At 38.3% G+C, this 16,185-nt stretch overlaps 1 protein-coding gene across 1 annotated transcript in view; it reads right to left on the bottom strand.

Moving 5' to 3' along the window:
- Positions 1–306: 306 nt before the first annotated feature.
- Positions 307–16,185, bottom strand: part of LOC132543710 (uncharacterized) — a 17,729-nt gene continuing 1,850 nt past the window's right edge. Inside the window, exons 2-4 of the mRNA XM_060207229.1 lie at positions 14,761–14,838; positions 8,901–9,002; positions 307–438 (exon numbers count right to left, since the gene is read on the bottom strand). Coding sequence (XP_060063212.1) covers positions 307–438; positions 8,901–9,002; positions 14,761–14,838 — 312 coding nt within the window. The remainder of the gene's footprint in view (positions 439–8,900; positions 9,003–14,760; positions 14,839–16,185) is intronic.

Genomic DNA, 16,185 nt, shown 5'->3' with positions numbered 1-16,185 from the left:
ACTTTTTTGCGTCTTAATATTTTATTTACGAAAATTTGTTAATTTTTACCAGAAACCTTGTTTCCTACATTGATAAGGCTCTATGCGAAAGTGTCGTGTCCTATTTGTCACTATTTGATTTGTGAAATTAAAATCAATACACGAAATATGTACAGACTTAAACGTAATTTATTCATACCAAGATCAGATCTTTTTCTCAACGAATAAATCATTGACGTTAGGCATGTGAAATACATAACTAATCAACATGTTAAAAATCTGTGACACGTCATCACTTCATGTGGTGTAGCCATGGTGACGAGCGTTCTACATCACGTTCACGCGATAGGTTTGGAAGTATTGACAGGCATTGTGAATGACAACTGAGATTTGTGTTGGATCTGGAATTGGCACTGGTGACAATGACACACCTTGCTCAACAGCCTGGATAAGTCTTTGCTGAAACCGGAAGCACTTTATCAATAAATCATTAGAAGTATAATGTAGAGTTTGTATACCTAAACTAACGGGCGACTTTCTTCAGTGCGTCTTTATCTTAACGACTTACATTAAGCCCCCTTCCCCCTAACACAACCATCACAAAAAGACAACACCAAAGACAAGTGAACGAAGATGGAGAAATATGAATAAAAGAAAGACTTATTCATATTTACACGGAAAACTATGTAAAGAAATGAAGGTGTTCCGGAGGAGAAAGCGTTTCTCCTCAATGACGACACTTGTTTGTGTTCGTTAAATCTAAGAAAGTAGTGAGAACAAGACTTATAATAACAAAACTACCGGTCGTACTAAAGAGTTTTGTTGAGTGTTAGATTCCCTGAACGTTTTAAATGGGTTCTTTTCATAAAGCGGCAGAACTCCCCCACTGGGTGCACATAATAAATCTGTTCTCACGGGGACAATTCAAAACGGACAAAATTTATTAATATGTAGAAAATCCAGTTTGAATAAATTAAAAAAACTCTACTGCATCGGGATGGTGCTTGGAATTAAGTATGATATAATTGTCTTCGTCTAAAATCAGTACGACGTTTGTAAAACGTAGATGTTTTTCTTACGAAAAGTCTATTTTCCAAGGTGATGACCTAGACCACATAATGAAATAAATATCTATAGCCAAATGCTACTGCATATATTCCAAACAATCGCGTATACAGAAGGAATACACAATTACTGTCATCTGAAGGTCGTGGCAAACGGAATTACAGTAAAAATACTGTCGTGTGAAGGTCGTGGCCAACAGAATGACAGCAAAAATACTGTCGTGTGAAGGGTGTGGAAAGCGGAATTACAGCAAAAATACTGTCATCTGAAGGACGTAGCCAACAGAATTACAGCAAAAATACTGTCGTGTGAAGGATGTGGAAAACGGAATTACAGCAAAAATACTGTCGTGTGAAGGGTGTGGAAAACGGAATTACAGCAAAAATACTGTCGTGTGAAGGGTGTGGCAAACGGAATTACAGCAAAAATACTGTCGTGTGAAAGGTGTGGCCAACAGAATGACAGCAAAAATACTCACGTGTAAGGGGTATGGAAAACGGAATTACAGCAAAAATACTGTCATCTGAACGGCGTGGAAAACGGAATTACAGCAAAAATACTGTCATCTGAAGGACGTAGCCAACAGAATTACAGCAAAAATACTGTCGTGTGAAGGGTATGGAAAACGGAATTACAGCAAAATTACTGTCATCTGAAGGGCGTGGAAAACGGAATTACAGCAAAAATACTGTCATCTGAAGGACGTAGCCAAAAGAATTACAGCAAAAATACTGTCGTGTGAAGGGTGTGGAAAACGGAATTACAGCAAAAATACTGTCGTGTGAACGGTGTGGCCAACAGAATTACAGCAAAACTACTGTCGTGTGAAGGGTGTGGCCAACAGAATTACAGCAAAAATACTGTCGTGTGAAGGGTGTGGCCAACAGAATGACAGCAAAAATACCGTCGTGTGAAGGGTGTGGAAAACGGAATTACAGCAAAACTACTGTCGTGTGAAGGGTGTGGCCAACGGAATTACAGCAAAAATACTGTCGTGTGAAGGGTGTGGCCAACAGAATGACAGCAAAAATACTGTCGTGTGAAGTGTGTGGAAAACGGAATTACAGCAAAAATACTGTCGTGTGAAGGGTGTGGCAAACGCAATTACAGCAAAAATACTGTCGTGAGAAGGGCGTGGCCAAGAGAATGACAGCAAAAATACCGTCTTGTGAAGGGTGTGGCCAACAGAATTACAGCAAAATACTGTCATTTGAAGGGGGTGGCCAACGGAATTACAGCAAAAATACTGTCGTGTGAAAGGTGTGGCCAACAGAATGACAGCAAAAATACTCACGTGTGAGGGGTATGGAAAACGGAATTACAGCAAAATTACTGTCATCTGAAGGGCGTGGAAAACGGAATTACAGCAAAAATACTGTCATCTGAAGGACGTAGCCAACAGAATTACAGCAAAAATACTGTCGTGTGAAGGGTGTGGAAAACGGAATTACAGCAAAAATACTGTCGTGTGAACGGTGTGGCCAACAGAATTACAGCAAAAATACTGTCGTGTGAAGGGTGTGGCCAACAGAATTACAGCAAAAATACTGTCGTGTGAAGGGTGTGGCCAACAGAATGACAGCAAAAATACCGTCGTGTGAAGGGTGTGGCCAACACAATGACAGGAAAAATACTGTCGTGTGAAGTGTGTGGAAAACGGAATTACAGCAAAAATACTGTCATTTGAAGGGCGTGGCCAACAGAATTACAGCAAAAATACTGTCGTGTGAAGGGTGTAGAAAACGGAATTACAGCAAAAATACTGTCGTGTGAAGGGTGTGGCCAACAGAATGACAGCAAAAATACCGTCGTGTGAAGGGTGTGGAAAACGGAATTACAGCAAAAATACTGTCGTGTGAAGGGTGTGGCCAACAGAATGACAGCAAAAATACCGTCGTGTGAAGGGTTTGGCCAACAGAATGACAGGATAAATACTGTCGTGTGAAGTGTGTGGAAAACGGAATTACAGCAAAAATAATGTCATTTGAAGGGCGTGGCCAACGGAATTACAGCAAAAATACTGTCGTGTGAAGGGTGTGGAAAATGGAATTACAGCAAAAATACTGTTGTGTGAAGGGTGTGGAAAACGGAATTACAGCAAAAATACTGTCGTGTGAAGGGTGTGGCCAACAGAATTACAGCAAAACAACTGGCGTGTGAAGGGTGTGGCCAACAGAATTACAGCAAAAATACTGTCGTGTGAAGGGTGAGGCCAACAGAATGACAGCAAAAATACTGTCGTGTGAAGGGTGTGGGAAACGGAATTACAGCAATAACACTGTCGTGTGAAGGGTGTGGAAAACGGAATTACAGCAAAAATACTGTCGTGTGAAGGGCGTGGCCAACGGAATTACAGCAAAAATACTGTCGTGTGAAGGGTGTGGGACACGGAATTACAGCAAAAATACTGTCGTGTGAAGGGTGTGGAAAACGGAATTACAGCAAAAATACTGTCATCTGAAGGACGTAGCCAACAGAATTACTGCAAAAATACTGTCGTGTGAAGGGTGTGGAAAACGTAATTACAGCAAAAATACTGTCGTATGAAAGGTGTGGAAAACGGAATTACAGCAAAAATACTGTCGTGTGAAGGGTGTGGAAAACGGAATTACAGCAAAATACTGTCAAGTGAACGGTGTGTGAAACGGAATCACAGCAAAAATACTGTCATCTGAAGGACGCAGCCAACAGAATTACAGCAAAAATACTGTCGTGTGAAGGGTGTGGCCAACAGAATTACAGCAAAACAACTGGCGTGTGAAGGGTGTGGCCAACAGAATTACAGCAAAAATACTGTCGTGTGAAGGGTGAGGCCAACAGAATGACAGCAAAAATACTGTCGTGTGAAGGGTGTGGGAAACGGAATTACAGCAATAACACTGTCGTGTGAAGGGTGTGGAAAACGGAATTACAGCAAAAATACTGTCGTGTGAAGGGCGTGGCCAACGGAATTACAGCAAAAATACTGTCGTGTGAAGGGTGTGGGACACGGAATTACAGCAAAAATACTGTCGTGTGAAGGGTGTGGAAAACGGAATTACAGCAAAAATACTGTCATCTGAAGGACGTAGCCAACAGAATTACTGCAAAAATACTGCCGTCTGAAGGGCGTGGCCAACGAAATTATCTAACGGAATCAGGATATACTCCAGGGAACCCTTACTTTATCTACTCGATAATATGTCTGAATGTTCCAGGGAACCCTTACTTTACTCGATAATATGTCTGAATGTTCCAGGAACCTTTACTTTATTTACTCGATAACATGTCTGAATGTTCCAGGGAACCCTTATTTTACTCGATAATATGTCTGAATGTTCCAGGAACCCTTACTTTATCTACTCGATAATATGTCTGAATGTTCCAGGGAACCCTTATTTTCCTCGAAAATATGTCTGATTGTTCCAGGGAACCCTTATTTTACTCGATAATATGTCTGAATGTTCCAGGGAACCATTACTTTATCTACTCGATAATATGTCTGAATGTTCCAGGGAACCCTTACTTTATCTACTCGATAATATGTCTGAATGTTCCACGGAATCCTTACTTTATCTACTCGATAATATGTCTGAATGTTCCAGGGACCTTTATTTTATTTACTTGATAATATGTCTAAATGTTCCAGGGAACCCTTACTTTATCTACTCGATAATATGTCTGAATGTTCCAGGGAACCATTACTTTATCTACTCGATAATATGTCTGAATGTTCCAGGGAACCCTTACTTTATCTACTCGATAATATGTCTGAATGTTCCGGGGAACCATTACTTTATCTACTCGATAATATGTCTGAATGTTCTAGGGAACCATTACTTTATCTACTCGATAATATGTCTGAATGTTCCAGGGAACCCTTACTTTATCTACTCGATAATATGTCTGAATGTTCCGGGGAACCATTACTTTATCTACTCGATAATATGTCTGAATGTTCCAGGGAACCCTTACTTTACTTTATTAACCTTTACTTTATTTACTTGATAATATGTCTGAATGTTCCAGGGAACCCTTACTTTATCTACTCGATAATATGTCTGAATGTTCCAGGGAACCCTTATTTTACTCGAAAATATGTCTGATTGTTCCAGGGAACCTTGTTCCAGGGAACCATTACTTTATCTATTACTTTATCCTTTACTCTACTCGATAATATGTCTGAATGTTCAAGGGAACCCTTACTTTACTCGATAATATGTCTGAATGTTCCAGGGAACCCTTATTTTACTTTATTTACTTTCTTTACTCGATAATATGTCTGAATGTTCCTGGGAACCCTTACTTTACTCGATAATATGTCTGATTGTTCCAGGGAACCCTTACTTTATTTGATAATATGTCTAAATGTTCCAGGAACCTTTACTTTATTTACTCGATAATATGTCTGAATGTTCCAGGGAACCCTTACTTTATTTACTCGATAATATGTCTAAATGTTCCAGGGAACACTTACTTTATTTACTCGATAATATGTCGAATGTTCCAATATGTCTGATTGTTCCAGGGAACCCTTACTTTATACTCGATAATATGTCTGAATGTTCCAGGGAACCCTTACTTTATCTACTCGATAATATGTCTGAATGTTCCAGGAACCTTTACTTTATCTACTCGATAATATGTCTGAATGTTCCAGGAACCTTTACTTTATTTACTCGATAATATGTCTGAATGTTCCAGGAACCTTTACTTTATTTACTCGATAATATGTCTGAATGTTCCAGGGAACCCTTACTTTATTTACTCGATAATATGTCTGATTGTTTCAGGGAACCCTTACTTTATCTACTCGATAATATGTCTGAATGTTCCAGGGAACCCTTACTTTACTCAATAATATGTCTGAATGTTCCAGGAACCTTTACTTTATCTACTCGATAATATGTCTGAATGTTCCAGGGAACCCTTACTTTATCTACTCGATAATATGTCTAAATGTTCCAGGGAACCCTTACTTTATCTACTCGATAATATGTCTGATTGGTCCAGGGAACCCTTATTTTACTCGATAATATGTCTGAATGTTCCAGGGAACCCTTACTTTACTCGATAATATGTCTGAATGTTCCAGGGAACCCTTACTTTACTCGATAATATGTCTGAATGTTCCAGGGAACCCTTACTTTATCTACTCGATAATATGTCTGAATGTTCCAGGGAACCCTTACTTTATCTACTCGATAATATGTCTGAATGTTCCAGGGAACCCTTACTTTACTCGATAATATGTCTGAATGTTCCAGGAACCTTTACTTTATTTACTTGATAATATGTCTGAATGTTCCAGGGAACCCTTACTTTATCTACTCGATAATATGTCTGAATGTTCCAGGGAACCCTTATTTTACTCGATAATATGTCTGAATGTTCCAGGGAACCATTACTTTATCTACTCGATAATATGTCTGATTGTTCCAAGAACCTTTACTTTATCTACTCGATAATATGTCTGAATGTTCCAGGAACCTTTACTTTATTTACTCGATAATATGTCTGAATGTTCCAGGGAACCCTTATTTTACTCGATAATATGTCTGATTGTTCCAGGGAACCCTTTCTTTACTCGATAATATGTCTGAATGTTCCTGGGAACCCTTACTTTACTCGATAATATGTCTGATTGTTCCAGGGAACCCTTACTTTATTTGATAATATGTCTAAATGTTCCAGGAACCTTTACTTTATTTACTCGATAATATGTCTGAATGTTCCGAAACCTTTACTTTACTCGATAATATGTCTAAATGTTCCAGGAACCTTTACTTTATCTACTCGATAATATGTCTGAATGTTCCAGGGAACCCTTACTTTATCTACTCGATAATATGTCTGAATGTTCCTGGGAACCCTTACTTTACTCGATAATATGTCTGAATGTTCCAGGGAACCCTTACTTTATCTACTCGATAGTATGTCTAAATGTTCCAGGGAACCCTTACTTTATCTACTCGATAATATGTCTGATTGTTTCAGGGAACCCTTACTTTACTCGATAATATGTCTGAATGTTCCTGGGAACCCTTACTTTACTCGATAATATGTCTGAATGTTCCAGGGAACCCTTATTTTACTCGATAATATGTCTGAATGTTCCAGGGAACCCTTACTTTATCTACTCGATAATATGTCTGATTGGTCCAGGGAACCCTTATTTTACTCGATAATATGTCTGAATGTTCCAGGAACCTTTACTTTATCTACTCGATAATATGTCTGAATGTTCCAGGGAACCCTTACTTTATCTACTCGATAATATGTCTGAATGTTCCTGGGAACCCTTACTTTACTCGATAATATGTCTGATTGTTTCAGGGAACCCTTACTTTACTCGATAATATGTCTGAATGTTCCAGGAACCTTTACTTTACCTACTCAATAATATGTCTAAATGTTCCAGGGAACCCTTACTTTATCTACTCGATAATATGTCTGAATGTTCCTGGGAACCCTTACTTTACTCGATAATATGTCTGAATGTTCCTGGGAACCCTTACTTTACTCGATAATATGTCTGAATGTTCCTGGGAACACTTATTTTACTCGATAATATGTCTGAATGTTCCAGGGAACCCTTACTTTACTCGATAATATGTCTGAATGTTCCAGGGAACCCTTACTTTATCTACTCGATAATATGTCTGAATGTTCAAGGGAACCCTTATGTTACTCATAATATGTCTGAATGTTTCCCCTTACTTTATTTACTCGATAATATGTCTAAATGTTCCAGGGAACACTTACTTTATTTACTCGATAATATGTCTGAATGTTCCAGGAACCTTTACTTTATCTACTCGATAATATGTCTGAATGTTCCAGGGAACCCTTACTTTACCTACTCGATAATATGTCTTAATATTCCAGGGAACCCTTACTTTACTCGATAATATGTCTGAATGTTCCAGGGAACCCTTACTTTACCTACTCGATAATATGTCTGAATGTTCCAGGGAACCCTTACTTTACTCGATAATATGTCTGAATGTTCCAGGGAACCCTTACTTTACCTACTCGATAATATGTCTTAATATTCCAGGGAACCCTTACTTTACTCGATAATATGTCTGAATGTTCCAGGGAACCCTTACTTTACCTACTCGATAATATGTCTGAATGTTCCTGGGAACCCTTACTTTACTCGATAATATGTCTGAATGTTCCTGGGAACCCTTACTTTATCTACTCGATAATATGTCTGAATGTTTCAGAGAACCCTTACTTTACTCGATAATACGTCTGAATGTTCCAGGAACCCTTTATGAATAAATTGCAGTCAATATTTTTTACAATAACGAATAGATAAGTAAATATATCAAATGCATCAAATACAAGATAGCAATGATAGATATTAAGTACTGGTTACCATGGATAAAATATATGTCTAAGTGCAATGTGCTCTTATAAGAAGAATCATTTTGAAATAGATAAAGGGCAAAACCGATTTAGAGATCTTAAAAATGGTCCATCGTGCTTTTAATTACTTCAATATTCATGGTAAATCTATTATTGGAAAAAAATCTTCATAGCTTGAGAAATATGGTGCCAGTGACATAGCTATTATATGTATGTGTATCCTGTTGTAAAGATATAATTTCACACATCTATTCAAAATATGTATTTTTTGTTTGATAAGGAGTTAATACTTATCGAAATAACTATTTACTTCACCAGCATTATTTATATTTTGATTGTTACAAAAGTATAGAAACACCATACTGCACATCATCTACAGCAAGTTACACTTCCAATTTCACTCAATTCTTTCCCTTCTACCCGTGATCCAGCTTATGGGACACGAGACATGTACTTGTAATTACAATATTTAGCTATACCACTAGACACGGCATGTTTACCTCCAAGGTTGCCTGGTAGCTCCAGAATCCAAAGTGTACAGCGTCGACTCCATTAAGATGCCACAAATAACAAGTGTTACTATATACCATTACCAGGTATTTCTGTAACAACAATGTATAAACGTCTTACTATGTGTTAGGTTATCGGGATGATTTTATATGCCATTTTTCACACTTTTGTGTTGTGATTTTCTGAGGATTAATCTTTTCGGCGTTGTGTGTCTGTGTTTGTTGACATTGTGTATCAGAGTGTGTTGATATTGTGAGTGTTAGCGTGTGTGTTCTTGCTTGTTGTTTCTGTATGTCCTTGTGTATTGTGTCTTTATGTCCTTGTGTATTGCTTCAGTATGTTCTTGTGTATTGTGTCTATATGTCCTTGTGTAAAGTTTCTATATGTCCTTGTGTATTGTGTCTATATGTCCTTGTGTAAAGTTTCTACATGTCCCTGTGTATTGTGTCTTTATGTCCTTGTGTATTGTGTCTATATGTCCCCGTGTATTGTGTCTTTATGTCCTTGTGTATTGTGTCCATAAGTCCCTGTGTATTGTGTCTATATGTCCTTGTGTAAAGTTTCTATATGTCCCTGTGTATTGTGTCTATATGTCCTTGTGTATTGTGTCTTTATGTCCTTGTGTAAAGTTTCTATATGTCCCTGTGTATTGTGTCTATATGTCCTTGTGTGTTGTGTCTATATGTCCTTGTGTGTTGTGTCTATATGTCCCTGTGTATTGTGTCTATATGTCCTTGTGTATTGTGTCTTTATGTCCTTGTGTATTGTGTCCATAAGTCCCTGTGTATTGTGTCTATATGTCCCTGTGTATTGTGTCTATATGTCCTTGTGTAAAGTTTCTATATGTCCCTGTGTATTGTGTCTGTATGTCCTTGTGTAAAGTTTCTATATGTCCCTGTGTATTGTGTCTACATGTCCCTGTGTATTGTGTCTATATGTCCTTGTGTATTGAGTCTATATGTCCCTGTGTATTGTGTCTGTATGTCCTTGTGTAAAGTTTCTATATGTCCCTGTGTATTGTGTCTACATGTCCCTGTGTATTGTGTCTATATGTCCTTGTGTGTTGTGTCTATATGTCCCTGTGTATTGTGTCTATATGTCCTTGTGTATTGTGTCTATATGTCCTTGTGTATTGTGTCTATATGTCCCTGTGTATTGTGTCTATATGTCCCTGTGTATTGTGTCTATATGTCCCTGTGTATTGTGTCTATATGTCCCTGTGTATTGTGTCTATATGTCCCTGTGTATTGTGTCTATATGTCCCTGTGTATTGTGTCTATATGTCCCTGTGTATTGTGTCTATATGTCCCTGTGTATTGTGTCTATATGTCCTTGTGTATTGTGTCTATATGTCCTTGTGTATTGTGTCTATATGTCCCTGTGTATTGTGTCTATATGTCCTTGTGTATTGTGTCTATATGTTGTTTGTGTAAGTCCTTGCGTGTTCACGCTGTTTCTTGTGTATTGTGTCCATATGTATATGTTGTTTGTGTAAGTCCTTGCGTGTTCACGCTGTTTCCTGTGTCTATGTGTCCATGTCCCTGTGTATTGTGTCTATATGTTGTTTGTGTAAGTCTTGCGTGTTCATATGTCCCATATGTCCCTGTGTATTGTGTCTATATGTTGTTTGTGTAAGTCCTTGCGTGTTCACGCTGTTTCTCCATGAGTGTTAACTTTATGTGTCCATATGTCCCTGTGTATTGTGTCTATATGTTGTTTGTGTAAGTCCTTGCGTGTTCACGCTGTTTCTCCATGAGTGTTGACTTTATGTGTCCATATGTCCCTGTGTATTGTGTCTATATGTTGTTTGTGTATATGTTTCTCCATGTGTTAATTGTGTCTATATGTTGTTTGTGTATATGTTGTTTGTGTAAGTCCTGTGTTCACGCTGTTTCTCCATGAGTGTTGACTTTATGTGTCCATATGTCCCTGTGTATTGTGTCTATATGTTGTTTGTGTAAGTCCTTGCGTGTTGTTTCTATATGTTGTTTGTGTAAGTCCTTGCGTGTTCACGCTGTTTCTCCATGAGTGTTAACTTTATGTGTCCATATGTCCCTGTGTATTGTGTCTATATGTTGTTTGTGTAAGTCCTTGCGTGTTGTTTCTATATGTTGTTTGTGTATGTCCTTGCGTGTTCACGCTGTTTCTCCATGAGTGTTAACTTTATGTGTCCATATGTCCCTGTGTATTGTGTCTATATGTTGTTTGTGTAAGTCCTTGTATGTTCACGTGTTTCTCCATGAGTGTTGTTATGTGTCCATATGTCCCTGTGTATTGTGTATTGTGTCTATATGTTGTTTGTGTAAGTCCTTGCGTGTTCACGCTGTTTCTCCATGAGTGTTGACTTTATGTGTCCATATGTCCCTGTGTATTGTGTCTATATGTTGTTTGTGTAAGTTCTATGTTGTTTGTTTAAGTCCTTGTTGTTTCTATATGTTGTTTGTGTCCATATGTAAGTCCTTGCGTGTCACGCTGTTTCTCCATGCTGTTTCTCCATGAGTGTTGACTTTATGTGTCCATATGTCCCTGTGTATTGTGTCTATATGTTGTTTGTGTAAGTCCTTGCGTGTTTCTATATGTTGCTGTTTCCTTGCCATGTTTCTCCAGTGTTGACTTTATGTGTCCATATGTCCCTGTGTATTGTGTCTATATGTTGTTTGTGTAAGTCCTTGCGTGTTGTTTCTATATGTTGTTTGTGTAAGTCCTTGCGTGTTCACGCTGTTTCTCCATGAGTGTTGACTTTATGTGTCCATATGTCCCTGTGTATTGTGTCTATATGTTGTTTGTGTAAGTCCTTGCGTGTTGTTTCTATATGTTGTTTGTGTATGTCCTTGCGTGTTCACGCTGTTTCTCCATGAGTGTTAACTTTATATGTCCATATGTCCCTGTGTATTGTGTCTATATGTTGTTTGTGTAAGTCCTTGCGTGTTGTTTCTATATGTTGTTTGTGTATGTCCTTGCGTGTTCACGCTGTTTCTCCATGAGTGTTAACTTTATGTGTCCATATGTCCCTGTGTATTGTGTCTATATGTTGTTTGTGTAAGTCCTTGCGTGTTGTTTCTATATGTTGTTTGTGTAAGTCCTTGCGTGTTCACGCTGTTTCTCCATGAGTGTTGACTTTATGTGTCCATATGTCCCTGTGTATTGTGTCTATATGTTGTTTGTGTAAGTCCTTGCGTGTTCACGCTGTTTCTCCATGAGTGTTGACTTTATGTGTCCATATGTCCCTGTGTATTGTGTCTATATGTTGTTTGTGTAAGTCCTTGCGTGTTGTTTTCTCCATGAGTGTTAACTTTATGTGTCCATATGTCCCTGTGTATTGTGTCTATATGTTGTTTGTGTAAGTCCTTGCGTGTTCACGCTGTTTCTCCATGAGTGTTGACTTTATGTGTCCATATGTCCCTGTGTATTGTGTCTATATGTTGTTTGTGTAAGTCCTTGCGTGTTCACGCTGTTTCTCCATGAGTGTTGACTTTATGTGTCCATATGTCCCTGTGTATTGTGTCTATATGTTGTTTGTGTAAGTCCTTGCTTCTACACGCTGATTATCCATGAGTGTTTACTATATGTGTCCATATGTCCCTGTGTATTGTGTCTATATGTTGTTTGTGTAAGTCCTTGCGTGTTCACGCTGTTTCTCCATGAGTGTTGACTTTATGTGTCCATATGTCCCTGTGTATTGTGTCTATATGTTGTTTGTGTAAGTCCTTGCGTGTTCACGCTGTTTCTCCATGAGTGTTAACTTTATGTGTCCATATGTCCCTGTGTATTGTGTCTATATGTTGTTTGTGTAAGTCCTTGCGTGTTCACGCTGTTTCTCCATGAGTGTTGACTATATGTCCCTGTGTATTGTGTCTATATGTTGTTTGTGTAAGTCCTTGTGTATGTTCACGCTGTTTCTCCATGAGTGTTGACTTTATGTGTCCATATGTCCCTGTGTATTGTGTCTATATGTTGTTTGTGTAAGTCCTTGCGTGTTGTTTCTATATGTTGTTTGTGTATGTCCTTGCGTGTTCACGCTGTTTCTCCATGACTGTTAACTTTATGTGTCCATATGTCCCTGTGTATTGTGTCTATATGTTGTTTGTGTAAGTCCTTGCGTGTTCACGCTGTTTCTCCATGAGTGTTGACTTTATGTGTCCATATGTCCCTGTGTATTGTGTCTATATGTTCACGTGTTTCTCCATGTGTTAACTTTATGTGTCCATATGTCCCTGTGTATTGTGTCTATATGTTGTTTGTGTAAGTCATATGTTGTTTGTGTAAGTCCTGCGTGTTCACGCTGTTTCTCCATGAGTGTTGACTTTATGTGTCCATATGTCCCTGTGTATTGTGTCTATATGTTGTTTGTGTAAGTTCTTGCGTGTTGTTTCTATATGTTGTTTGTTTAAGTCCTTGCGTGTTCACGCTGTTTCTCCATGAGTGTTGACTTTATGTGTCCATATGTCCCTGTGTATTGTGTCTATATGTTGTTTGTGTAAGTCCTTGCGTGTTCACGCTGTTTCTCCATGTGTTGTCCCTGTGTACTTTATGTGTCCATATGTCCCTGTGTATTGTGTCGTTGTTTGTGTAAGTCCTTGCGTGTTCACGCTGTTTCTCCATGAGTGTTGACTTTATGTGTCCATATGTCCCTGTGTATTGTGTCTATATGTTGTTTGTGTAAGTCCTTGCGTGTTCACGCTGTTTCTCCATGAGTGTTGACTTTATGTGTCCATATGTCCCTGTGTATTGTGTCTATATGTTGTTTGTGTAAGTTCTTGCTTGTTGTTTCTATATGTTGTTTGTTTAAGTCCTTGCGTGTTCACGCTGTTTCTCCATGAGTGTTGACTTTATGTGTCCATATGTCCCTGTGTATTGTGTCTATATGTTGTTTGTGTAAGTATATGTTGTTTGTGTAAGTCCTTGCGTGTTCACGCTGTTTCTCCATGACTTTATGTGTCCATATGTGTCTATATGTTGTTTGTGTAAGTCTTTATGTGTCCATATGTTGACCTGTGTATTGTGTGTATTGTGTCTATATGTTGTTTGTGTAAGTCCTTGCGTGTTGTTTCTATATGTTGTTTGTGTATGTCCTTGCGTGTTCACGCTGTTTCTGCATGAGTGTTGACTTTATGTGTCCATATGTCCCTGTGTATTGTGTTTCTATATGTTGTTTGTGTATGTCCTTGCGTGTTCACGCTGTTTCTGCATGAGTGTTGACTTTATGTGTCCATATGACCTGACTGTTTTCTGGTTATGATTTGTTTTGATGTTTTAGTCAGTTGTTATTGATTTCTGCGTAAACTATAAATTTCGGATTTCCATGTAAATGTATGAAATGATAAAGTAGTACGGGGTTCGTTGATGCTGAAGAATGCTGATTTTTAGATTTAATATGCACGGTTGAAATCAAGTAGCCGAATATTTTCGTTTTTTAATGGAATTGTGATGGTGTACTTTGCATGTCTTGATTTCATGTTTCCAGCTTTTCAGAATACACAAAGTAAATAAAGACTGAGTCACAAAATAAAAACGAACTGAGCTTACAAACATTTTCTGTGGAACACTGTAAAAACACTGAATCAGGATTCTCTCTGTATTAGTGTATGTTCAACGCTAAGACGGTCTGAACACGTAAGATGATTGCTGTAATCCCAATATACTGTAAATTAATTGATTTTCGTGGAAGATTAATTTTAGAGGTATTTTAATCCATGACTTCATATGTCCTCTTACGAATCAACTGTCATCACGTCATTTCTTTGATACTATATCTCTACAATGCAAGTGACCAGAAAATAGAGTTATTTTTTAAAACAAATTTGAGCAGCACCACCAAAGTATTCCAACAATTCATGGTGTAACACTTACATTATGTATGTCTTCATAGAAAGTGGCGACACTGGTGTCAATATGTACTGCCTTCGTTAGAGAGAACATCATCACATACTGTAATTAATCGCCATGGTTTAATTTCATCGTTTCTAAAAAATACAATAGTTATTACATTCAAAGTGACTGAGGACTTGGCTATATCAATTAGGGTCATATTGACTGGCCTGTTATGCGACACTGTATACAGTATATAACACGGATCGCGAATAATTGGCACCGCAAACTAGGCATATCAATATATATCAATAGACGAAATCTCGTAAAGCTATCGCCAAAACAACCCGTTATGCGGCATGTCCTTACATAATGTTTTGTTCAGCACCTGGTCATGGATGTTGGAGAGCCTGTGCATCCCACCCCTCGTCCCTGTTCAGCACTGGTCCGATGCGATTCATCGGATGACCTCTGACTAGTCGTCTGAATAGGTTTTTTTTCTCGTCAATTATATGATTTTGCTGTGTAGAATAATCTGTATGTGCCGATTGTTTTAAAATCTGGGACTGAGATTGTTTTTGTTCCGATCTTGTGAATTTCTTGCCTTCTGGCGATTCTTTCTGATCTTTCATGAGGTCAAACCACGAATCTACTGCCAGTTCACCGATAAGCGATAGACTGTAGTTCCTGTACCCATTATGCATTCTTCGACGTTCTCTTTGGATGTTTACATCCGTAAACTTAGTTCGACTATTTTGGGGAGGTTAAGCAATACACTGATCACGGTAAATCCTCTGAATAGTGTCTGAAAGGCCGTTGATGACTGGTGAAAGGGATGACTACCTACACTTTCACTTTGATCTTTTCCCTGGTGATTCGTCTTTTGACCTTTTCCCCACAAATTCTTTGTTCATTTTCCGGATTATCTAATCAGGGTGTCTTAGTTTTCATGAATCTGTGGAGGTGATTTGTATCTTGCATCTTGTCTTGTTCTTCATTGACAGCAGTATCACAACTATTGAGAAAAGTGTCTTTAACGCCAAACCTCTGGTTTAAACTGCGGTGCGATCGGAAATTGACGCATCGGTCTTTCCCCTACAGACCATTACATTCATTTCTTTCTTACAAGTGAATTTGATGATGTTGTTGGTATCTACGGCGTTGATATGTGCAGTCAGATCATTCTGTGATCCTATCTTGATTACTTCCAATAGGTAGGCTTGAATTCTTCAATAGCTGTGGCTGAAACATCTTTCTGCAAGAGCGCCATGAAAAGGTTGACTCTGGCACATCAGACCAAGTGTGAAACAAAGCTTTGTCGACTACAGTCTCTTGTTACCATATTGTGTAACTTTTTTTATCATCTCTTCACATCTTTTCTACCTATGGTTACATAGGTTTATACTACAGTTGAAAACAACGCTCAATACTTACCAACTCGTGCACTTCATACGTCAGTGCTAATAC

The sequence above is a fragment of the Ylistrum balloti genome, unplaced genomic scaffold (assembly GCF_031769215.1).
Source record: "Ylistrum balloti isolate Yb309-2 unplaced genomic scaffold, AGI_CSIRO_Ybal_v1 Utg369762, whole genome shotgun sequence".
NCBI classification, from domain to species: Eukaryota; Metazoa; Mollusca; class Bivalvia; order Pectinida; family Pectinidae; genus Ylistrum; species Ylistrum balloti.
Note: the sequence above shows the minus strand (reverse complement) of the source record. Positions and strands in the feature narration are given on the sequence as shown.